Raw genomic sequence first — 26,773 nt, forward strand, 5'->3', positions numbered from 1 at the left:
ATCTGTCTTTCTCAGAGCAAAGTTCAATCCTTCATGTCAAAAATACTTTTCACTTTGAATGATTTTGGTAGTTTGTCCGTTGTAGCACAGCACCCACAGTAAAGGTTATCCATATTATAACAATTTGCTTTATACTGCATCAAAACCTTCAAAATGTCAACACATAATATGTTTTGTAACTCATTGATTCTTGGACAATAACTCTAACTCTTATTGTTTCTAAAAGGGTGCTGGTGCCAGAAGAAAAGAATGATTGACGGGAAACAGACATCAGCCTGTAGACTCTCACCCTTTTGCTTCAGATACCGATTTATCAGTGCATCTGGGCATCCCCTGTGAGCCGTGAACACGGAGGATCACTCAGGGTTATCGACAGTGTAGCTGAAGACCCACAACTTCACAAATTATTATCTACTGTTGGACATCTTTTACAAGAAGCCCTGACAAATAAGTTATAAGACAAAGGACACGCTCTACATTGTTGTGAAAGGCCGTCACTGAGGTCTGTGTGGCTTCTACCAAAGTCTTCAACTTAGTAAAACAAACGCTGTATCCTAATGCCTCACGTTTGAATTGGAACCTATTTTATAAAATATATACGTGCATATGTACATATATCTATAATCTATAGACTGAACATACGTCAATACTGAGCATCTTTACAAAGGTGACCTAAAAGGATTTAGAGATGTATTTGTCAAGATTTCTGTCACTTCACGCCCTCTGGGTCACTGTATCTTCTGTGATGCAGCATTATCCTTCTGTGTGGGGACATTATGACGTGTGTAAGACCCAAATTTACACAGAAGAAGGAAAAGTATGGGATTACATGGCCTGCCAGCCAGAAGCCAGAGACATGATCAAATACGTAAGAGTGACTCTGGATCCCCCAGATATAACATGTGGAGATCCTCCTGAGACTTTCTGTGCAATGGTAAGGCAAGCTTTTCACTTTCATAACAAGCAGAAACATACTTGTGCTAGATGGCTGCAAAATTGACGTCCTATAGTACACATATAAATATCCAGGAAAATATGCTATGTGTTCTGAATGTGCTGGTAAACAAAATGCCCAGCAGTACATTAAGCTGGACAATGCAATATTCTGCCTATTGGGACCTAGCCTAACTTGACTTTTTCTGAATTTGGTGTCTCTTTAGGTCAACTTTTAATGAGTTAAAAGACAGCGATGTAGAACTTCTAGTGTGCTAACCCCTAACCAGGCACAGTTACCTGGATCATGAAAGACTTATGTGATTCTAATATGATCACCTGAAAGCATCACAGTCCTGTACAATTCAGCATAATTTCCAAAGACAATACACTTATTCACATAAGAGGTAAATAATCGTACAGGTATCAGAAACATACATGTATATAATATATATAGACACACACACAGAAACACTTATATGTACTAATAAAGCACTGGAAATTTATAGTACATTACCTAGATAATTTAGATTTGAAAAAACAATGAGTTCTGGTAGGTGAGCTTATCATAGCTGGGAATAGTCCACAAGCCATTTGTTTGCCTGTGTACAAATCATCATAGCTGTGTGACAGAATCCCTACAGGAAGGAAATTTGCTTTTAAACGCCTTATGGTATCATTTGCAACCACTACTGCTCTGTAAGGAGTTCAGGTCCAACCACACATACATTTAGGACATTATGTGCATGCATACAGCTGCTTCCCACGTACATTATGGTAAGAGCCATAAGTGATAAATTGCAGAGCTACGTGAATAAATTACATCCACTGTGAACCTTTGACTGCACCACTTGCTCTCTGCCTGCTAGTCCATCTCTGCTGACACAGCTTTGACACTCTAAACGTCAAGTAACTTTTAGCAACCACTGTTTAAAAGCAATGTACCCTGTATAGTATTTTCTTTTCGTTTTCTTTTTTTTTTTCCCAAGCTGTGATGTGTATTTTCTCCCTGAAAAACTGAAATGATGAAATTGAGTCCTCAGTCAGTGACATTTAGTAACTCTAGTATGTAGTAAATTAGAAAACTTGTTTTTCTGAGGCAGTCCACTGCTCACTTCATCCTTCTAGTATAGATAAACATTGCAGCAGTTCCCATACCGAGTGATTATTTTAGACTTCTGAATGCCTTGGCTATCACTTGACTCTTTAGTTGGAACAAAGATGATTAAAAATACTAAAACAATATTTTGATGAAGTATAAGTACTAAAGATAGTGCCAGAACTCCCCTGTAAACATTGGACCTAGGAAGCCCTTTGCTGCAAAAATGGGATGAAGGTTTGTTTGGGAATCACCTAAGATGACAGATGGAACACCATTGTTTTGTAAGATCCAGAAGGCTGACAAAATCCTAACAAAAGGAACAGAAAAAAGAGGAAGAACTGGAATGGGGGAAGGGGGCTAGGGGAAGAAAGAGAGAGTCCACAATGAAATAATGTATTTAGTTATGTGGGTTTAGAAGGACTGACTGCTACATGGGAAATGGTTACATGTGCTTTGAGTATGGATGTATACTGAACTCTGCATGCACGTATGCATAGGTAATGGCCTGACTTACTTGAAACATTATGAAAGTGACAGAAATAGTTAATGTTCTTGACGTATTATCCAGCAGCAAAGCACTCCCTTCCCTAAAAAAATGCTTCATGTCCATCTGTACTATGTCTATTTATACATCATTCAAAACAAGGTTTTACATATTTGTAGGGTTGAGCCTTGGCATTTCCTAATGAGCAGATCTTTTATTTTTGTGTTCATTTTTATTTTTAGGAAAATGAGTTAAGAAAATAGCACTGTCATACTATGAGGAAGTGGGCAGTGGAAAAAGTGTGCATTTCTGTTAGGCGTGCTCTTGTACTTAAAGCAAATCCTGAATTTGAAATGGCAGAGATTTAAACGTTTCTTTCCAGCACAGCAAAATGCTGAACAAACTTATAAAAATGTATGGTTTTACTGCTGTGAATATTGGATATTAGCGTACTAAATCTGTGTAGCCGTTTTTTGTTATTCAAATCAGGCTAATGCTCAACTGCCTTCTCTTTATTCCTTGGAGATAAGGGTCCTTTCAGATATTCTCAAAAAAGCAATGATACCAAAAAGCCAAGCCTACTTTCTGCTGGAGCAGAAAGAAGTTGAATCAATCTTCTGTTTTATTGCCATATCCATTCTCCATTCAGCCTAAATTTTCTGTTCACCACAAATTACACTGACTAAGAAACTATCTGTTGAGCCCATGTCAATTATGGCATGGTATAGATAAGATCACTAAACAACAGCCAGACTGAGAGATCTCATCTAACTCCTTTTGAAAGATCACAATAAAATGAAAGCAAGTGGGGAGAGTGTCACGGTGAGAGTCTGCAACAGTGTACAATGTAATCATACACTGCAATGCATGCAACCATGTAACAAAGAAGTATTTTTGTCTCCGCAATGGAAGGGGACATGAGAGGAATGGGCTCTGGATTCCAATCAGGATCTAAGTATCAGCAAAGCCTGATACTTAGTTAAAAGTCAGACTGGGCTACACTGGAATGGGATGCCCCAGCAGAGCCCACATCTCTGGTAGGGGCCTGGCAACATATTTTTAAGGACACATTTTTTAGAAGGCTGCCAGTGGGACTAAGGCATCAAACGTAGAAAACAAGATGGGTAGTTAATAGTAAAATTAGCCTCATATGTATTTCTGCATATTTCCCATGCAATTAAGTGGTCTTAGGAGTGCATTATGTTTGATTTTTTTTCATTCAGTGCTTAGCTGATAGACCAAATAACGAGTTTTGGCACATGCAGATTTGTTACAAAATGCAAGCACACTCGTCTAGTTGGTAGCTAATGCCAGCATGCGGCCGCTCGTTCTTCTTAAGTACCTTTGAGACATCCCTCCAGGACAGCCATCTGTAGGTATTCTAGGGAGCAGGCAGCAGGAAAACTATCCCACAATTGCTTTTATGCAATCTGTTCTGAGAATAACATTATAGTTTCTGGTGACATTCAGTATTGACAACTCATGAGATTATTCTGAAACCTCAAACCCCTGGAGTCCTATGATAATGAGAGATTCTCTGCTTTCATTTAAAATACCGTCTTCATTGTCATAGTCCTTCTGGTGACAAAGAGAAGTTTGAAAATGAAACTGGGAAGCTCAAAAAGCAACACAGCCCACAGAATTATTCGTTATTTAAAATTTCATCATTTTTAAAGTCAGAGAAGATTTTTAGGGCTTGGGAAAGGATTTTGCTTGAGAAGATAGGCATGAAAAAAAATGATGAAGAAATAAATGGCTTAGAGCAGTTAGCACTTGCCGTTTCTGGCCTCAAAGTTGTGTCTGTAAGGAGGAGGTGACAGCATCCTTCCCAGAGGGGTAATTCTCCTTCCCTGCAGAAAGGGCTGACTGGTAACTCCTGTCTACCCTGTACATTTTAAAGCAGTATCTAGCGTCCCTAAAGTGAGGCATGTATGGTGGTGGCAGCTGACACATTTGCTTTCAGTGGCATTTCTGCAAGGATGCTTGACTGTCATTTGTCAGCCACAGTGCTGGATGATCATGGCATTTGGGATAGTGTGGCCACTGTTTCTATAATTCATGAATTTTGAGCATTTAGCATCAGTAACGGTGTGTCTGGCACAAAACAGTGAGATTTAGTTGGCCTGGGAGAAAAGAGAGAGAAGAAGAGAGAAGAGAAAGGAATGACTTCCTGTTCTCAAAATTCACTTTGCAAAGCAAAATTTTAACTACCTGAAAGTGCTAGTTCTCATGGCACTGCAGCATTTCAATTTACAAAACTTACCTGCTTTGAATCTCCAGGAATAAATAACAGTTGGTGAAATCCTTTAGCTCCTTAATTGTAAACACTTATTAAAATTTCACAAAATTCAGTACTTACAAAAAGAAGCAAATGTTATCTTTTCCATGACCACAACCATCTTTTGTCCTACAAAAATACTGTATAGGTTGCATCTGAATTCTTTCTTTTTAAAAAATTGGTCAGCTCTAGCCCAGTGTGACTGCCAGGAGCCACCTAGAGTGAAGAGCATGATCAGGAGTGAGAGCCCCAAACTGAGCATCCTTTTCCACAGCAAGCTCCCACATTCCTGCTGCATGCTGTCAATGGCATTTGCGGGTGCTTTGACCCCAGGGTCAACAGGCACAGCAGGAGCTGTAGCGTGGCTCTGGGAGCTCAGCAGCTGCCTGCTGCCTCTTCAAGGGGCTATCTTCCTTTGCTGAAATCTAACTTTTGTCACCGACTTTGCTTTCTATTTGCCAGTCTTAGTCATGCAAATTCTTCACAAACCTAACCAGGAGACTCCTAGTGGCAATAGCTGCAATTTGCAAACTGCAAGTGGATCTTTTTTCATGAACTGTCATTTTCAGCTGAAATGGCAACACAAGAATACACTTTTCTGCTTATGTTTAGGTCGTAACTAGCAATCACAGCACAATCCAACATCCCAACAGCTCAAAAAATGATGACATTATCTGCAATTATCTATTGCCTATAGCCAACTTTCTTCATAGGTTAAACAAACTTGGAAAGAAGCCTACAGACAGAAGTCGTGTGCGTTTGTACAGTTTAAAGAGCAGAAGTGCTGATGATAGAAGAAATTTGAGCCCTTGAGTGCTACTCTTGTATTTCACAGCCAATCAAAACTAAATTAAGAAACAAAGATTATTGAAAGTCTCCTGTACATGTAATTCTGGTATGATATTATGAGCTGGACTTTACATTTTTCCCTTTGAGAATTTCAACATCATTAATATAGCATTTCTTTAATTACAAGTAGGCTCATATTCTTTGAAAAAGGGAAAATACTCTTGAATAGTTAATGATACCGTTATTATGTTTACAGAAATAATTAAGTGAGCAGATACTCTTTTGAGCAACATATAAATCAAAATGTTCAATAAAAATGTATTTTTGGAAACATTCTGGCATGCATGCATTCTTGGGTAGGATATTTTAAACTAGCACTAAGCAATACTGTTAAAGGATGCCAATAATAATAATAAAAAAAAAGTATTTTCTCTTATTGCCTGAAAGCAGAAGAAATACCTCATTTTAGTTTCATTTGTGTAACCTTATTAATTAGCTCGGAGGAGAATGGGGCCATTGAGTTACAGATGAGGCTATTATAACTGCCTTGTTTAATGTGAGTTTTCATGGTTGTATATTTTAAAGGTATGTACAGACCTGAAAGTTTTCACAGACATGTGTCCATTCTTTTTAGACTCTTTTGGGCATGTTTAATTAATAGAAATGTTCATTTATATTGTTGGGAATATTCTATTGTTGTTGGGAATAACCTCATCTTTCAGGGAGTAGGATTGTTGTTTTGGCATTTTCTCTCAAGTTAATAGATGCTTAATTTCATTTCTAGTACAACAAGATGTGTCTGGGGAGCTAAAAGCTGCCCTGCTCCTTGTCTTCCCCTGCTCTAGCCATTGCTATTCTCATCAAAGCACCACCTTGGTCCTTATATTATTGCCTTAGTCTAGAGTATCTGGCAGGAATGACAAGGAGGCAAGGAGAAAGCACCATGCCCTTTGCTCCTTCCTCCCTCCATCCCAGGATCGCTTTCACCAGCCAACACAGAGAAAAAAAAGCATACCTGCATCTTCTGAAACTGTGTCCTCCGAAACTTCTAAAATCTTTTGTTCCTCAAGCCTCTTAAGAAAGGAGTTCTTGCTTTTGTAAAGGAGAGAAATAAATAAATTAATAAATAAATAAATATGGCTAATGACAACAGGACAAAAATGCTAAAATGCATTTTCTTTCAACTGGAACCAATCTAAAAATTACTAATTTCCCATAAATCAAAACTACATATTGTCAGAAAAACAAATGTGCACACAACAAAATTCCCAGTAAATTATTAATAAAACTCTGTCCAGCTTCCTATGTTACACCTTATAAACTGCAACGTTTTCAAATCTTAAGCATAGCGAAAGCGTGCCCCGTTAAGAGCAGGGTACCTGAACAAGGCTGAGGGCTTCTGTTTCTTTTCTGCTGCAAAGAATTAAGGCACATATCACCAGAACGTATAAGTGCATCATTTTCACAAGAGGCATATTTTGAACACACACATCATAGAAGCTGCTTCATTATTGCTTTTAACACTGTCCCTATTCCATTTGGTTAATTATCTCATTTTTCTTTATTTTCCTGAAGTTAGCTGGAAATAGCAGACATTTTTAGCTAATGCAATGATCAATAAATGGTGATTATAATAATAGCTGATCTTAGAAAGCAAATGATTATAACGTGTCAAATAAAATTTCCTCAGTAATAAGCATTTCCTCAGTAATAAGTGATTATTGTGGGGCTTCTGTCACCTGGTGACAGCTGTGCAACACACATATTTGAAAGAAACTCGGTTGGGAGGACATAGATTCTATTGGCTGATTACTGAGGGCTGTGCCATGACCAAAGTAACTCAGTTATTATTTAATTTCAGATATTTTTTAACTATTTCGGAGACCTTTTTTCTTGAACAGCTGTCCTTACAAATCCTCAAACAAGCAATTCTCAGCAGCTGGTGGCAGGAGAGGGTGGCACCACTCACCAACAAAATGGCTGCTCTGCTGTCCTCAGGCTCCTGAAATAATCTTCTCCCCATACCTGAGCTAGCATTGCCCTGGCTCCAAGCACCGAAATCCCCTGCATCTTTAATGCCACCTTCTGCAGTAAAAGTAATGCTTTATGTGCAAAATCTTTACTTAGCGGCATTTGTTTTGTACCTCTCACAGTGAGGCAGAGGCATGCTTGAGCCACAGGAGCCTCAAGCCTGTCCTGTGCTGCCTCGGCTTGTGTCCGCACTGTGCTGGCGGGCCTATCAGGAGGAGCAGTGTGGAAGGTGCTGGGGGACACACACAGGCCCTGGGAGCTGTTGGAGTGCCAGGCTTCACAGGCCTGTCCCGCTCTGAAGGATCACACAGCCAGTGTGGCCTTGGATACCCTCCAGCTGTGAGGGGCAGAACTCAGGCTGCAAATTTTGAATTTACTCAGCAGAACTGAGCACAGCTAGTTTTATGCTATTCACATTTGTCCAAATCAAGCAGACAAACATTATTTTTCCTTCCTCATTTAGTACCTGTACTTCTCCAAACCCCAGAGCTTTGCTTTCCTTTTTCCTGCTGGTCTCATATTTCGTAACTGCTAAGAAACATTGGAAACCAAATACAAGTTTCTGAGACACTTCCATGTGTTCCAGCTTTTGTCTGTAAGCTTCATAGTTGAAACCACACGAAGTGAACTCAGCTGAGAGTTCTGCCAAGTTCTGTGTAAGGTCGGAACCACTGTTCTCCCTAGTGTGTGCTCCTGAAGTCCTTCAAGAAGACAGAAGGAAGTTGTTTTCCACATACTGATTTTAATGTTTAGTCATTTACATTATTTGTGAAGAAGCTAGTTGTCCAAATTGTCCCCATGCAAACGTGTAAGCACACAGTAATGCGTCAGAGCATTCAAGAAACAGTATGCCCAGACTCGGATGATAATCAGGCCATCTCATTCCTTCTGCTGTGTACCATGGAACAAACAGAGAAATCCAGCCAAGTATTAGCAGACCCTGTTGACAGAATATGGAACTTGTCCATCTCCTTATGCAAGGAAGAAAACCTGTAATTTGTTTTTATTCATTATGTTTAGAAAGTGCTGAAACTACAAATAAAGGTGTAGTTTGAAACATGAAAATACTTGGCATTGAGCTAGCTTGGCACGTGCATATGTGATTTCACATAGCTTTGACATTTGCTATTTGGTACTTTCCATAAAATGGCTTTAGATCTTATCTTTTAAGTCTTTACACAGATTGTTTATGTGGAATTTAAGATTAAAAAGGAGGAAAGAAAAGGGCCCAAATGAATTTTTATGTTATTTATTGCCAGGAAGAGATGCTACACCAGAGATGTTTTATGTCATGCTTTAGCCTAGAAAGAATTTTTTTTATAGCTAAGTAGCTGTAAAACCTTTATAAGAGGACACTACTATGATAAGCGGAGTATTTTCTCACATGTACATACTCTCTTTCCAGCATCCCTCTGCATTTTAGGTTGTTCTGGGTTGTTTTTTTTTTGTTTGTTTGTTTGTTTGTTGGGTTAGTTTCTTTCTTTGACTGTAAAGCTGTCAGGAGCAATCATTTGAACTCATCAGTTTGATTTTTACTATCTATACGTGCTCATAAGTCTCCTTTCTATAGTGAAAACTAGAAGCAGAACTTCATGTGGGTAACATTTACAAATTACTGGGTGAAAAAAAAAGTAGCAAGCGATTACACAAACATCATCCTCATCTTCAAGCAATTACACGAACATCCTCATTTTTTAAAAGCAACAGTGCAAATTGCTATAGAAAAGAGTGCAGAATGTAAGTTTTCTGACTACTAAAACAAATCTACATGTTCTATTTTTCCCCTCTATTTTTAGTCTTCCAGACTTTGACATGCCTCCTGGCTTCCTTGACCATATGGAACTGCCAAGCAGTTTGAATACTATAGGGATAGCCTGCAGAAATATCCTAGCAAGGTGTCTCACTTGCAAGAGATTGCTCAAACTTCCAGAAGCATTAAGTAATAGGTTTAAGGGGTTCATGCATAGTAGCTTTCCTTGCTAAAATTTTGGTGTAAATTTATGCCAGCACTTTTCACATACAAGGAAAAAAAAAAAGTAAAAGAAGGGTTAAGAATGTAAAAGTTTGCAGATTTTTAAAAAATATATCCTTCAATAACAAAAAAGCAGTTACAGGTGAATCACGATGTATATTTCATGCTTAAGAACAAGTATTTGGTTTTTCATGAACAGGATTTAAAATACAATCTTCCATTCAAGTTGATACACTCCAAAAGAATTTCTACTGACAGCAATGAATCGTGCCCAAATACTGCTTCCTTAATAGTGTGTTTAAGTCCTCTGTACTGGAAAATCTGAAACTCTAGTGTAAAGCACAGAATTAATGGTATGCCTGTATCTTTTTTAACTCTTCATCGTCAGAAGCAGTTTCACTAAATTTCATTCATTTCCCAATCTTTTCAGTTATATTTCACCCTTCTGAGTTTTACTGCCTCTAGTGACAGGACACGATTTGACTAATGGAATTATTTTTTCCCTCCTTAGATTCAGTTTTGGCAATTTTGGACCATGCAAGAATGCTGTGAAAGCGTATTTTAGGCTTTGCATATTAAATTATATTATTTTAGCTTCATTCATATCATATTTGTAAATAATTAAAAAGGGCAGAAGACTATCACTGAATAATCATCCCGCAGTTCTCCATATTTGCATTATTATCAGTATTAGCACTGCACAGTAGCAGTGTATCATCATTTATGTGGCTTGGGGCTTACATGTTTAAAGGCAAGCTTAAGAACAAAAGTTCAACAGTTTTCTTCTTTGGGGGAGGATGGAGTGGGAAAGAAAGTTTTTTAAAAAATAGAAGAGCATGACATTTTTTATCATTAACTGATGGACTAATTATTAACCTCTGAAAATCTCAGAAATCTTATTTTTGTAAGCCACATTCACATGTTTTCCTTCCCTGGGGGTCAGCACATCTCTCTGGCTTTGCTGAAATGGAGGCTCTCGAAAATGGTGGAGAAAAGGAATACTTAAGAGTGAGATGTGTAGTTACCACAAAGAACACTACAATCTTCCTTCCTTGTGCCAACCCTGTGAATCCTCTATAGGCTCTAGAGCTTGAAAAGAAGCCAGAGCTGATTCATTCATTTTTTTACTTCTAGCTCCTGCTATCCTTCTTTAGGCAACACAGTCTCTTAAAATGGTACTGATCCACGCAAACCTCAGTTGAGGACAGGTGAATGGTCTTTGCAATCCTCTTAGAGAACTTTAAAAAACCTTAAGGTTAATGAGGTCAGCAATTGAATAGGAGAAACATGAGCTGAAATGTGCATTGTTTTAAGAGGACTTCTGCTTACTACCGCTTGTCCTAAGGCACAGCCCTAGGCATACATGCATTGCAAGAGTCCAGAAAAAGCATTCACAGCTTTTTAATAAGCAGTGTGTAAAACTTCTGATCAATAATAATGTGCCTAAGAATTTGGAGTGAATATCATTCTGGTGATCTCATCATGTCAAATACCTAATGCTGTTAAGTCATGGATTTGGAATAAAATCTTGCATAAGATCCAAAACAAACAAACAAACAAAAGAAACAATTCAGCAACAGCAGGACCCCACTGAATTTAGCCTTTGCCTCAGTTGTGAATTGTTTGGGTTTTTTTGTTTTTGTTTTTGTTTTGTTTTGATCCACCACCCCATTTCCCATTACACCCATGCACTGTTGTCAGCATCTTCATCCTTCCGGACCAGTTTCTTTTGATACCCCAAAAGAGACTTAGAGGAAGATTAATGTTTTTCAGAAAACGACTAAGAGAAATTTTCCTTAAATGGCACCACTTTACATGAGCTTCTCTAAACTGCTGTTACCCAACCAGTCATAGCTGCTTTTTTTTCTGATGTCAGCCTAGCCAATATCCAAGGCCTTGGGAAGGCTCAACTTCAGGACTTTACGAGCAACGCTTAACATTTTAATAACAGATGTTTGCTGTCACTGCTTTACTCTGGATTAGTAATTGGTTAGCTTATAACTATGAGCGATTATGAAGCATTTCAGGAAATGCAATCTTTACTTTTACAGAAATAAGTCAAAAGTCAGAAGTGTTTGGTATTCACAAAAAATCCCCTCTTAATGAGTGATCAGATCCACAGCATTTTGCTGGAAATGGTGAACAAAATCCTGGTCTTTGGCAGGTAGAATACTCAGAGAAATGTGGAGGAATACACTCTGAAAGCATCCCAGGAAATATTATAGCTCCTGAGCACTTAGAGATACAGCGCTGCATGTCAGGGAAGGACAGAGGTCGCTCACATTTCTGTGCAGATCTTTGAGGATTCTTGGGCAGGTATTATCCTGCCAAAGAACTCAGCATTTCTTCATGTAAGAACTGCTTGTACGATTGCAACAGTATTGTCTAACATATATTTTTTTTAATTTTGGCACAAGCCAATTTTTTTTTTTCTTTACTTCTTAATTGTGTACGTAAAGGTACTGAACTAAAATTGTAAAAAAAATAAAAAATAAAAAAATCCAACGTTAACCTACAGTTGATCTATGAAATAGATAGACAATTCATTGAGTTTGTCAAAGTAACATACACCATTAGTAATCACTTGGAACTGATTTAACACCATATTCAACTAGAGTGTTAAGAAAAAGCCAAGGACTTCTAACAATCAGTCATTTGTAGTGACATTTTTATTACTCTCAGAAATGCTGCACTTTAATTGTCTCCCTGCTTCAAATCAACTGCTTAGTTTGCTCTAACACTAAGTTTTTTGTTTAGTTCTTGTTGGATTTTTTCCTCTCTCCTCTATGGTATTCATTGCCCTTGCTATTGGTATCCTATACTTTGTATGTTCCTAGCATGGTAAGTGCTAACAGACACAGGACCAGAGCCCCTATTCATGTCCCTCTAATTTAAGAGTGGAAATGCTATATTGATTCCAAGTCACCTTTTCATGGAGTTCACACTAAATTCTTCATAGACTTGTATCCCAGGCAATTCCCCCTTGATTCACTAGGATTGAACTGAGAGAAAATCCATCAGAAAAAAAAAAATCTTTTTTTCCCCACTATTATGAAGTTTGCAACAGGCTGTCCAACAGAGAAATGGCTTTGCTTTCAACAATAAAAAGGAACTGCAAGCTCTTAATTTAGTAGCAATGTTTCTAGTGCTCTAGCATCTTCAGCATGCCTCCAACTGATGAACTGAAGTACAACTATAAATAGCAATGATGTCTTTGTCAGCTTGTGATAAAAAGGTTTCTTTTTCATATTTCCTGAAAGGACATATAGTAAAACATCCCTTATCTCATTTGTTCTGCTTTCATAGATTTATCTGTTTGGTGGATTATTGAATTACAACACTGATTTGTTACCAGCTGGTTCACAAAAATAGCTCAGTGAACAGAAGAAATGTGGCCCTGAGTTTGTATCATATGATTGGCACCCTAAAGTGTAGTGATTGTGTTAAGTTCCCAGTTTTATGGCTCAGGACTTTGGGGTGATCTTCCCTTTCAAGTCAGAAAAAGTGTTTTATCAGTCATTGCAGTGTAGGGAACATTCAATAATTAGAATATATTCCGACATTTTCTGCCTGTGACATTGCACAGGCTTAGTTGCAGGGCACAGTGCATATGAGCAGGGCACAAAGCAGGGTATGGCATATGTTTTCCTGCTCTCAGACCATCACTTTCACAGCCAGACGGACTCAACATTCAGTCCAGTCCCTTGCAGCCAAACCACAGCCTGGAAATTCTCCTGCTCTGACCTGTAGTCCCTGTGCTTCTCCTGTGCATCTAAATGACGAGGCCAGCCTCTCCTTGCATTGCAAATCTTTAGGAATTCCCTTCCATGGTTGAGCCGCTCTTTTATCACTCTGTACCTGATAACTAAGAAGATGTCCACACAGCAAATGGCTATGTTAGATTGACTCTGCTTGCTCTGTATTTTAAGAAAATACCTATCAGAAAAGCATGATGTTTCACAAATCTCCATTTTTGAGATCTAATGCAATGACAAAGAGGAGGAACATGACAGCAGCTGAGACAGTACGGCTGGTCTGCACGCTATGGTGTTTTAATGGAACAGATGGAATCTGTTCTGAATTCTGAATTAGGAATGTATTCAGGCAGAATAGTTATTGTAGAAAAAGAGTTAATTTTCAGGGCTTGCATGCCTTCAGGTTTGTTTGCTTGAGAATATTTTTAGAAGGTAATATTAGATGCCAAGGGAAAGTTATAGTGAGGCTTGTGACTAATGTATAAGATGCAGCGTGCTCTGTGATGCTGTTAGAAAAATGCTGATGCAGTTAACTTATATCAGAGAGAGAATAATAGCACCACTGTTGTGTGTTTTTTTTTTTATAGAAGAAAAAATATATTTTATAAAGTTTTCTGAGATCCTGGTTTGCTATCATTTTGTAGGTTGTTTCTAACTAATAGCCACACAAATAATTGCAGATTACAATGTCATATAACTCCATTAACGAGGTGAAGGAAAAATAGCAACATTTTCATTTTAATGAGATGTCAACTCTCTCCTCCTCTGTACCATGCATCTTAATGTACCTTGCTGTCTGTACTGACTTGGGGCTCCAAGGCTTTGTCATTTCTTGGCAATTCCTTCCTCTAATTTCTTCTGACACATGGTGCTTAAATCCACAAGAAATGTGAGGTGAGGCAGAGAGGAATCCTGCAGACTGCTGCACCATAAGAAGAGCGCTCATTTGCATTATTCATTAGATAAAGGCACTGATTTGCATCTCATTTTAGTCGTCTCCATTTCCAGGCAGAGGATGTAGAGAATTCTCAGAGTTGCTAAATTTTTATGATATTAATAGCATTCGTTTGGGATTAAGTCTCCATTCTCTGATGCTTCGTATTGTCCCACACTTATCTTAAATACCTACAGAGCTGACATCCTTTTGTTCCTTTTGTAATGAACTGTAGCTATTCATTGCATAGTGAAAAAAAAAAAAAAAAAAGCACTAATTTGTTTCACATTACAATTTCATAAGTACTTTTAATCAAAGGCATAACTCTCCACTTGTTCACTATTTGTAACGTTCTTATTGCAATCTGTTTTCTGTTTTTCTAAGGTTATAGTTCAAAGAAAAGCTTTCAAAATCGCTGCAGTGCTGATGTGTAATCTGGTGGTAATTTTTGCCATTCAATATTGTTACGCACTAAGCTTTTAAGAATTCTTTTTAGGCTTCATTTTAAATAACATGCTAACACAAAGTTATGAAGGAGTAGCTCCAAATAACTTTCAGTGCTGTTTTCATCTCGTCTATGGTTTATGAACTAGTTTATATTATGAATAGCATTAATATTTGATTCAGAAAAGCTATACCATAAAAAGGAGGAGATAAAACTATTTGTCTGCAGTACATTGAGGCTTTTTTTTTTTTTTTATGAGGGAGTCTTTTGCTGCTATTGAACACTTTCGTTCTGTTATTAAACACATTAAACATAAAAATCTTTCTTGGGAAATTAGGAATTTTAGAAAATAAACAGGTATCACATCTATATGATTTTTAAGTAAATATGAACACTTTGCTACTGAAATAGTGATTCCCTTAGACATCATTCACCTGATGGGACAGCAAGCAGCTGAAAAAAAATAGATTATTCTGTTTGTCAGAACCCTCAGTTAAGCTTGGTGCTTCATTGCACCAGGTACTGTACAAAAATAAAGATGTTGTCTCCGTTTTAAATATCTTACAGTATAACTGAAATTGAAAATAAGCAATAAAAATATCAGAGATCAGAAGGCAGCCTTTAGCAAAATGAGGAGATGAGTTTGATTGTGCTGCCTTTTTTTTTTTTTTTTTTTTTTTTTTAATTATAGTGCTGTACAACTGGTGCTTCCTCTGGCTTTCGGTAGTTGTCTGGTGTCACAGTAGGCAAATTCATTTGGGGATGGGATTAGAAGGTGGAAAGGACCCTGAGAGACACTTCTTGTGAAAGCAGCTTTATGGCAGAAGACAAGATATAAATGCATATAAAGATGACTCTGGTTTATCCTACTAACTTATGTGCAACTTAATTGAAATAGGGTTTGCCACAAGTTAGTGACATATTTGCATCTAAACAAATCACCTAGGTAATGCCCTGATTATACTAACAACAGTTGTTGCCAGTGGCAGTAGTTGCCATATGGCTCTTTTTCTCTACCCAGGTCAAAATATTGTTGGGAAGAAGCTTAAATACATATAGACGCAAATGAGGAATTAACCAATCTGGCTTTCATCCAGCCCCAGTGTTCATATACACCCAATGGTCTGCCCACTCTCGGGCACTGTGGGATAGCTAAACAGATTTTTCCAGAATGTACAGAATCAAGTGTCACGGCACTGGAGGACAAACAGAGGCAGTTGGCGCTCAGCTGCGCTGCACAGACACCACTCAGCTCTGTGAAACACGCATGGATTATATCTGGGGAGATTGCAAAAGAAAAAGTAAGAAGATATCCTGAATGTATAATAGGCAAAGAGTGCGAGTGAAGGATGACAGTTCTGCACAGGGGGCAGTCAGGTTTAATGCCACATCAGGCTTTACGCATGAATGGGAGCAGGCTATCTCCTACTAATTGCAGTGAATTTGGGGATAGTCTACTAAAGTTCATTCAACTTGTGTTTTTTTTAAGCTATGCTATAAATCTTTTAGTCTTATAACCAACATGTTACCTCACGTTTTCTTCCAGTGTCAGGATCTTGTCCATTTACCACCAGTCTGAAGCCAATCACTAAGAACACTGCAGTAGCTAGTAAATGTTGTTTTTTTTTTTACTATTGGGCTCAGTAGTATCACTGCTCTTACAGGTCTTTTAGTATTTCTATTTCAAACTTTGTGCGATGCTTTTCTAGGTTGCATCGTACTGGAGCACAGCAGAAATATTGCAATGTTAAATAGCTACTAATTACAACAGAATCATCCAAAATACAGGGTTCTGCCAGTTTAAATTACATAATTTTGTCATGCTTTCTTCTTTCAAAAATATACATTCAAAAATTTTAAGCATACCAAGTAGGCTAGATGCTGCCCTTCAGAAAAAAAGATCGTCTAAACTGATCCTGTGATGATTTGGGTTGTAGAAGAGCAGTAACGTTCCTGCCAGACTTAAAATATCTTTCCTTGAGCACCGGTCCCTCTGTGCTGATCACGCTGTCAGCAAGGGTTTGAAGATCCTCAGTTATGAAACACCTTGTCACCACCCATCCAGTAGCTTCCTCCTGCTCTGCTGTTACATTTCTTGAGCTACTTTGATTAGATTTTGAAATATAAAATGGATTTCCTAATGACTTCCTTAGTAAAAAGGCTGTAGTTAGTCCTTTGATGCAACTCAGGGCAGCTACTCTGAAACATGTTACTGGAACAGTAGATAATCCAAAGGCTTTTGCACAATGGATTATTCTAAACAATATTTACCCTTAAAAATGTCCTTGACTAGTGCAAAGTGTGTAGAGCAGCTGTTCAACATTTATTTTTATCTTCACTCTTCAACGGATATTAGACCTCTGTCTCTTTTGGGGCTTGCTCCACTATCTCTGAAGATTTACTGCTCAGCCCTGCCTCATCCATTACGAGCCACCTATTTTGTCTGCCATGGGTTCCTCTGTGCCATCACCTACACCTATGCAAGTCTAGAGGTAAATCCACTCAAATCACCATGCCTAAGTCCCATTTTGAATGTTTGGCACTGCCTTGGCCATACAAAGTAGCTGAAAAGCAAGCTGGAAAAAGGAACAGGGGATTTTCCCTGGCATAGTAAAATTCCTCCCATGGCAAAGGATTATGCCATCTGTTCCTTGGTCCTCCCCGTTTCAGAAGCACATTCAGGAGACGTACCATGCCAGCAGCAGGAGAACGGAGTGGAGTGGAGCAAAGGAAAACCTTTCCAGACTGTCAGCATAGCCACTATGCTGTAACCTGTGTGACCAATGTGTTGGAGCAACCCTTGGGATGCTGTGAATTATGCCCAGACTCATTCCAAATTTTAATCAGGATGACATGCATTTTAGGACTGCTTTTCTCCCTCTTCATTAGTGATGAACATCAACTAGAAGCCAAAACATACAAATTCATTCTGCATTTTTTGTAACAGTTTTTACTATATATTCAAAATTAATAATGTGAATCTGCATTTCATCAGCTTTATGAATGCCACATGAAATAAAACTGTCAGTCTATTAAGTAATGCAAGAGCATATCTTAGGTGCTTCTTAACAATATTGAAAACTGCATTTTTTTTCCTGCAGAGCTGACCTTACAGGATGAAGCTCTCCTAATGTGCCTCACTCTAATTACAGAAAGCTGATCCTCATGTGTTCATCCCATATGTGTGAAATTCTGAAAGCTGAATCAAATTAAGCTCCAAACATATTTTCAGTTTATGTTAAGAGATGCAGCTATTTCAGCATCTCCAAGAGAAAACGAATATTGCTTTCCTTCGAACATTACGAACAACACTGCAGGGAGATTACATCTGTTACAAGAGGAAAATGCTATATTTATGTCTTTTTGTAAACCAGCCAATGGCTAATGGACAGGAAGTCTTTCAGAAAGTTTTGCAAATCCACATAATGTTCTCTGAGAACAAGAGTGTGCGTTCGAATCTCAGATTTATCTGAGAGAAAGGAATGGGAGGGGGTTGCAGACAGTTCAGTGTTTGGTGGGTATCCAAGAAGGATCAAAACCACAAGGCTTTCCAGCTAAGATTAGCATTATCTAAAACTTAAAAATACTCTCCTCTGATGTTCCCTTTCAGTTTGTAGCATGTAAATCAGTGTCGCTTCTTGTTCTTTGGAACAGACCAAAGCATTTGTAGATATTTTGCTGTGATAAATGCTGAGAACCATAATCAGATGGAATTGGTCTTTTTTCCAGAGCAGTGACTCATGTGCATCTGGAAAGGGTGAAAAAAATGCTACAGAAACATCAGAAATGAAGATGTACAGTTGATCATGCTACAACTTATCATGAACTGAATAAAGTACAAAGCAAAACTGGAAGACTTCTGATTAATGTATACGTGCAGCCTCTGATAACTTCCACTACGTTTAATATTTGTGTAGTGGATTAAATGCACAATAAGGGGACTCTTTAAAACTAGGCAACCTCTGACTAAAATAACATGATTTATGCTTTTATGTCTTTTTATGATTTATGTCTTTTTAGTTCATTAGAGATTCCCAAGAAAATTCCTGTAGTTTTTAGGAAAGTGCAATGAATGGGAGTGAACATCTGCACAGCTTCTCATGTCAGTTCCACAGATGCACTGTGACCTTCCTTGAGTACTGAGTTGCTCCTAAATGCTTTAATATGCAAGCTCCTAATGAACAGTGTGATTAAGGATTTTCCTGCAGGAAAATTAATATGAGAAAATGATGGGAAAAATGTCATTCATATTAGTTACTGCCTTACTGTTCACTTCAGGCACCTTAAAAACAATTGATTGAGCTTTTGATAGCTTTAGAATCTTTGCTTGATATCTCAGTGCATGGAGGTTCCTGCTTTTGTATAGAGTTGTTGAACATCACAGCGATAGCCTTTCTGAAACTGTACAAGTTTGCCATACCAGCTAAATTTAAAAGATTATCATCACAACTCTGGCATTCCAGTAAGTTAAACAAGTGGATGGTGCTGTTAAAACATCACATACTTCTGTCCCATACTGGGTGTCTTTGCATTTCTTATCACTTCTCATGTCTCCTCATCCAGCTAAGCAGCCTACCTTTTACAGATTCTCTTTGTTTAGAATTCTTTCAATTCTTTTTTTTTTTTTCCCCCACGAGGGATTCTGTGTTCTCAGAACATAAAAATAGTGTTAGAATAACTGACAGTAGCAGCATTTAAAATGTCGTAGGAGTCTGCAGGGGAAGTCAGGCTGAGGGTAGAATTACTATCTGCACTGGTCTTCAAATATACATATTTTCCATAAACTTCAGTGTTCAATACATTTATCTGGTTGACTCGTGAGCACGCAATTTCTATGTTGTCACTACAGTAGTTATTTATACAACCATGTTATTTAGGAGCTCTTGTATTTATGAACCCTTTTAGCGCCAGATTCCATTCAGTGATCCACATGGTCCATTCTCCCTTTGTACAAGCTTTAATTTTAAGGAGATGGCATATGGACAAATTGTCACGCACAAAGAAGTAAGGAGTCAACACTAGTCAGTATGACAGACAGTTGTAATATGGCACATGATTAATATTTAGCGTCACATTTCCACTAAAGATCACTGCAAAAGAGATGCTTCTAAGGTGATAAAATTAAGGAGATTAATGAGCTGGTTTCACTAATGTTTATGGAGAACTCCTCCCAAGGGTGAAAAACAGAATGGGGAGAAACCACAAGGGTGCTTCTGCAATAAACATATAGTATATAGAACAATTAAGGATCAAAAGCTCTTATCACCAAACAGTGATATGAGGCAGGAGCTGGCTTCCTGATAACAAATGGGAGGTGATTAAGATAGGAAGGGGCTGTGAAGGGTTTTAAAGGTGAGGACAAGCAGCCTTCAGAAGAGATAGAGAAGGGGAAGCTGGTGCTGCAGTACAGTGGGACTGCATGGTGGTCAAAGCAATAATCTCAATAAATAAATAAATAAAATTTAATTTTTTTTTATTTTTAAAGTTCTTTGCTGAAGTATTCTGATTATCAGCAGGGCAAGACTGCATTTGTCAAGGCCAGAGAAAAGTATATTGCTGTAATCAAGACATGGCATGGTGAAATCCTGAATGAGAGTTTAACTGGGAAGATGGATAGGAAAAACTGTATCAGAGATATGATAGTGATGTAGCATGGAAACCATAAATCATCCAGTAGAGCCAGAGCACTCTTAGCAAGGTCAATTAGACCATGATGAGCACTGTGCTGCCAAAGCCAGGCTGCTGCTAGTATCCAAGCTATCGAGTTTGTAACTATTGCAGGAGCATCAGAACAACAGATTTACAGCTAGTTCAGTTCTCTGCTCCGTGGAACTAAGCACAGTGTAAACATATTTAGCCTAAGTGTGACTTTCCAGATTAACCCACCTGACAGGCAGAAGATGCAGCAGATCTGCTTGCTTTAAGTCACTCTGCAGAATGTGTCCCATGATTTTGGGTTTCGTTCTCACTTGCAGAGTTTTCAATTACTGCTGTTTACAGTCTCTCTCATACTGATAATCAACTGCCCTACAACAATCCTTTTTCCTCTCTCTGAGTACCTTGTATTTTAAATTGAGGGTCAAGATCTACTTTATCTTCCACCTTATTAAGGAAGAGCAGTTTGTTTTGATAACAGATAGCAGGTGATGACATACAGTGGGAGGAGTGACATACTCAAGGAACAAGCATATCTTATGGATCTGTCTTGCTGCATTTCTGATGAGATGGGGATTTTGAAATTTATTTATAAACAAACCACAGTGGTCACCTGGCACAAGGGTTGCTGATTTCACAGCATCAGATATGCAAATTGTGGCAAAAATAATGGGGGATGGTGCATTACGCAGCCCTTGCTGCTCAGGTTCCAGTGGTGCTGCTAGCAGCAGCTGACTGCACCTCTAGCAGTGCCTATGTTGGAGCTGCTTGGCAGTCTAGATAGAAATGGAGAAAAACACAGATCTAAAATGCTCATCAATATTGTGACAAAAACATTGCAAATTTTTGCTGTGGTGCTTTGCTGCATCTGACTACTGTCATTGTATTGGATATATATTTTATTTTTTTGTGAATGACCAAGTTATAATATTCTCTTTGAAGTTATTTTATTTTATATACTTGTGATAGCATTTTCAGGGAGTTGTTAATTTTGTAACTTCCGATGTTAAGTCCTTGAAGCAAAAAATTAAAACAAGTGTAATGTGCTTGATTGCATAAAATAAGACCCATTTAAATGCCTATATAAACTTGCTAAACATCAGCAGTCACTGAGTTTATGAGGAACTGGAGCTACATTTACTACACGGTATTTGTCCACAGAATGAGAGATTTAATGAGTGTAAAGTAAAATTTAGTAACTAGCTTCAAATCGTTTCCCACCAGCTCTGAAAGTTACAGCTCAGGCTTATTAAAATATTTTGACTGGCACTAGCCGAGACAGTTGTGCATGGTATTCATCTGCAGCACTGTGGAGCAGCTCCAGGGCTAAAGTCATATAGGGAGAAACACAGGAGATCTGTGAGCACCCAAACTGTACTTGAATTTACTGCATCCCTTGCTCAGGGGTCTCTGATGGCTGTACAGACTGCATCAATGCATGCACCAAAACTGAGGGGGAAGGGGCAGTCCTCCTGCCACTATTTCCAGTGTCCCCCTTCAACACATGGAGATCAACAGTGACATTTCTGCCACATGCCCACAGTCCTACCTCCAAGACACTTATTGTGACAGGGTGAGATGCTGCGTGATGCTCTCACCTACCTTGGGGTCCCATCCCTGTGCTGGGGCTCAGGGCAGGTCACATGCTTCTTGTCATGGCAGAGCTACCTAGCAAGATGCAAAACAGCATGAAAAGACTGACTGGTTTCTGGCTGCTGGTCCTAAACCTGCACAAAACCCCATGCTAAGAAGTTTGAGGTTTGGTAGATATCTTGATATTACATTGCTGCGACTCTTCTGCAAGCATAGATTCAGGCTTCTGTTTCCCTTCATTTCCTGATTTCTCTGAAGTTCATCCATATGGATTTCAACACCCTGATGCACTTACTTTCTTTACAAGATGAACAACTTCACAGACTAAAATAAGAACGGAGTGAAAGAAAATATTTCTGCAGAAGAGTAACATGTAACAACTGACTATTGTGAACACAAGCAAGCCTGGCTTTCTTTGCCCTCCCAAAAACAGAGGTGAGAAAGAATTGTGCTCCCTTCAGTTTTCTGCAGAGCTGGCATTTCAGGATGCTGAAGAATTAGTGGCATGTTTATAAACATCATTATAAAAAGTGTGCTTTTCAGCAGAATTATTTCAAGGGTCTCACTCATCAATTTTAAATGAGCACTGCAGAACTGCGAGGTTAAAGGTGTGAGCTTGGGCTGTTGCTGCTTTGAAATTGCCCAGAGAGGGATTTTCACTACAACTCCACTTTGCCCCAGGGAGAAGCCTGCTCTGCTATCTTTCTAAATTAAAATGGACTCTGAAAATCATTACATTATGAATTAAGAAAAGGAAATTTACACTGTAACTTGATTTGGAATAACTATAATTGTAGGGAAGTATTCTTCCAAGTACAGTATTTCCCTAATTAAACCCATGAAAGTGCCTCATTTTTAGGTTATTGCCAAAGTGCTTCAAACTCCTGTAGAAATGCTTGATTGTAATTTCATTAGAATTCCATTTCTCCAGGCCATACAGGTGCAATGAAAGAAGAAGCAAAATTAATTAAAACTCTGGACATGTTTATACCCACCAGGTGTCATAAAAGGTAGTGGCTGAGACATTTTTCAAGTAATTAAGCAGACAGTTCTGCATTTTCTGATGAGTTATTGCCCTTCCCTCTTTAATCTGTGTAACAGATTTCATCACGGCTCTATTGTCAGGTGATGGGATTACTCTTCACAATCAGCATTCCCCTTGCACTACCACACGCTGATCGAAATCACATCATCACTGCAAAGAGGCAGTGACACGCAGTTGGCACATTTCCAAAGGCAGGCTTCGTGTGCCAAGATCTGCCCATAATGTAGGCTAAAAAGGGGATAACACAATTTTCGGTTTAACTGTAGTGGCTTAAATAGCTTGAGTTGTTTATTCGAGGCATGACACAGCTTCTGCATGTAAAGCTTGCTTCTCCTCAACGAGGGCAGCATTTCATCAGATTCAGACATGGTGGGGGTGTTTGTGTCATGGTGTTTTTTACATTTTGTTTCTGTTTTACCAGGAGTCTGTCTTCTAGCCAGGCTGCAATAATCACTGGTTTTCCAGAGGAAGCACAAATTGCCATGGTCACATCCTCAGGCTACAACATAAGGTTGTAATGATGGCATCCTCTGTATTTTCAGTGCATGTTAGAAGCCAGAATTTGGCACATTTTGTTTCTCTCCACTGGAAGTGGATATTTAAAACATAAAAGTCTCTCTGGTCTTCTCTACTGGCTTTCAATAACATAAATGTGGGCTCTATATATCTGCAGCTATATCTTATGTACATATACAGTCCTGTGGCTAGGAAAAGAGCAGAGAGTCACAACACTCATGGTGCTCGCAGTGCTCAGACATAGCAGCGCACATCTTTGATGCACTGAGGGCAGAGTTAGTTTGGTTATGTTGGCTCATAAGGAATATGGCAAGTCTGGTGTGCTCCCGGGACAAAACACTGATGCCATTCACCTCATGTAGGGATTGTGCAAGAGCCATGCTAACCCACTGCTCATCAGGGACACCACCACCCCCAGCCCTGTTCAGCATTATTAATAACTACAGCTGCGATGCACCTCTAATAATGTCTTTGTCACATGAAGGTTGTTTTCCATCCCACAGGCAAGAGAGTAGGATGGGTCCTACAGTGTTTTAATCTTACACAGGAAGTTGTACCTTTTCTGCATTTTAGTTCTACATGTCTCTTGCAATCTTACAGCAGCAGTGCCATAAAAACCTATAAATATTCTAGACTACTGAATAATCAAGCCTGTTATGAAAAGTAATTAGTCTTTTTTATTTTCTTTCCTATTTGGGATAGTTCTAATTTTGCAGTCTCTAATAATTAAATATTTCCTAATATTTATATATATATATATATATATATATATATATATATGTATATATGTATGTATATATATATATATATGGCATTGAAAGGAGTCAGTGTAAAATTGTTTGTCAAATAGAGGACAATCTGAGTAGAATACTATCTGTATTTGCAAATGTCCACAGCACTGAGCACACCTGGAGAAAAAGTAATTCAGAATGCTTGTGTCAGAAAGACATTCATTACCTATTGCCATTTAGAGCTAGTGCCCTCTCTGAGTATACGTTTTTCCTGGTTTTTACTTAATGTTCTGCTTTATTAGCTTTATATCATTTTAATTAGATTTCCTTTCATAATATTGTAATATTCTCCTGCTCTCAACATTATGCCATGCAAGGTCATCTCCGATACATGACTAATACATTTGACTAAAACGCACAAATAAAATACGATAGGCACATTAAAGCATTATGGGACTGTGCTGACAATAACAACTCAGCTCAATAGAAAAGTAAAGTAAAAAGCCTTGAAGATGAAAGGATAAAGTCACAGACCTCTAGAATCAAAGTCAGCCATACATGCTCTTTGTACCTGCTGTTCTGGGGGCTGAATTTGACCTTTTGAGTGTTGAAAATTGTTTTTGAAACAGTTGTTACTTTTTTTTTTTTCCTTTTTTAGTTTTAAAGACCTCTTTCACACTCTTTCTGTACAAAATTCTGCTTTCCACAACAAGCAACATAAATCTCAAATTTGTTTTGACCCAAATGAGGCTCTCTTCCATTCCATTTCCCAACTTTTTGCATTTTCACCATTTTCGCAACACTTAGGCTTTCAGTTTAACATCATAGGAATAAGTTCCACAAGCAATGCATTTTAAAATATTATTTTTCTCTTTCAGTGATTTGTGTTATTTCATTAAGAACAAATTTACTTCATTAACTATTTTTGTGCAAGTCAGATGATGATGCATCTCTCCCAAGCTCTCATTTATTTCCTCTAATCACCTCATTTTGAACCTTTTCCATTTCTGTTATGCCCTATTTCAAGTGAAGTAAACAAAAGTATATTTCAAGTGAGAGTACAGTAATTAACAGGATGCTATCTCAATACTCCCAGAGTTATTTTCTATCCTATCTTTTCACATATTACTACTGTAGGTTTTCTGTTCCCATCCCCTATGAAAGTTTCCACTCAATATATCTTATATTTTTTCTGCGGTTATTTTATTAACTTGAAGAGACCAGCGAAAATATTTTTTAATGGTTTAGTAGTCACAGAAACTGCTTAAAGCTAATGGAAATGTACTCAGAAGTTACTGAAATCAGAAATTAGAATGTCACTCAGGTTTCATGTCAAGTACAATAATATCAAATTTATCTAGGAAAAGGCTTTTCTAAGAGAAGTTGAACAGTTGATATTTCCTGTTGATTACGATAAGAGAAATATGCTTATAACATCTTAGAAAAGAGTTGGTATGGAATCAAGGCACTTCTGAAGCATCTGATGTGCAGTCTTCATCTACTCCTTTACAAACCAGGGTAACTTGAATTAAGTGATAAAGTATTCTGTATTAACAATTTACTAACAAAAGGCTTAAGTACTTTTAAAATGTGTATTGTTAGACATTGTCTTCCACTGTATATAGCACCTTTTTAATCAGAGGGAAAAATAGATTACCAGTACTTAAATAATGTTACCCCACCAGTCAAGCTTATTCCTTGACTCTGTGTCTGACAATGCACTATAGCCTTTCCTAGGGAACTAAAAAGAATCAACACAGCCTTGCAGAACTTCAGCTTTGATCTTTGAAATCAGTTGTACTGCATAGCTAAGACGAGGCATTTCCACTAAGAGCCTTCAAAACTGACCCATGGATTTGGTACCAGTTCAAGCAGCATCATAGTGTTAAACGAGTAGCATCTCTCCTAGCAGCTTTCTCCTCTCATATCACCACCTGCTGAGAGCTCTCAACAGCACATACTCTGGCACACACAACAGAAGCTAGTACATGCTGCTTTTCACAGATAATCACAAGGTTAGAAATAAACATATTGGCTAAAATAATAACAATAGAATTCTAGGAAAATAAAAAGCACCAGAGAATAATAATTAAATTTCTATTTCTATTCAAATCATGTATAACTTACCGTGCCTCAGAAGGGACCAGCCTAAAAAACCTTCAGCAGCCCAACAGAATGACCTTGGCATGCTCACCTAAGCTCTTAATTAATTAACATCACTGACCTTAAATGGATAAAGTTGTGATGAATCTCAGCTAGAACAGTCATCCCCGCCCAATTACTTCATTCCAGAAACATAGGTCATAGGAAAATCTCACATCCCTGTTCTTAGGAAAAAAGAAAAGGAAAAAAACCCCTAATAAATATGAGTTGGGAAAAAAAAAAATAAAATGATATGATACTTACAATTAAGTTATTGAGAAATTGAATATTCCATCAGTGTTATGCTTTTAGCTTAGGAGAAATATATTTGTACATAGTATTAGAAGTAAGAGTCTGGTGTTCAGATT

At 38.1% G+C, this 26,773-nt stretch overlaps 1 protein-coding gene across 1 annotated transcript in view; it reads left to right on the plus strand.

Annotated features, from left to right (window-relative positions):
* Positions 1-688: 688 nt before the first annotated feature.
* Positions 689-26,773, plus strand: part of NTNG1 (netrin G1) — a gene marked incomplete at both ends in the record, with an annotated part of 142,930 nt that continues 116,845 nt past the window's right edge. The window contains one exon of the mRNA XM_079536560.1: positions 689-934. Coding sequence (XP_079392686.1) covers positions 689-934 — 246 coding nt within the window. The remainder of the gene's footprint in view (positions 935-26,773) is intronic.

The sequence above is a fragment of the Tetrao urogallus genome (assembly GCF_951394365.1).
Source record: "Tetrao urogallus genome assembly, chromosome: 5".
Lineage (NCBI taxonomy): Eukaryota > Metazoa > Chordata > Aves > Galliformes > Phasianidae > Tetrao > Tetrao urogallus.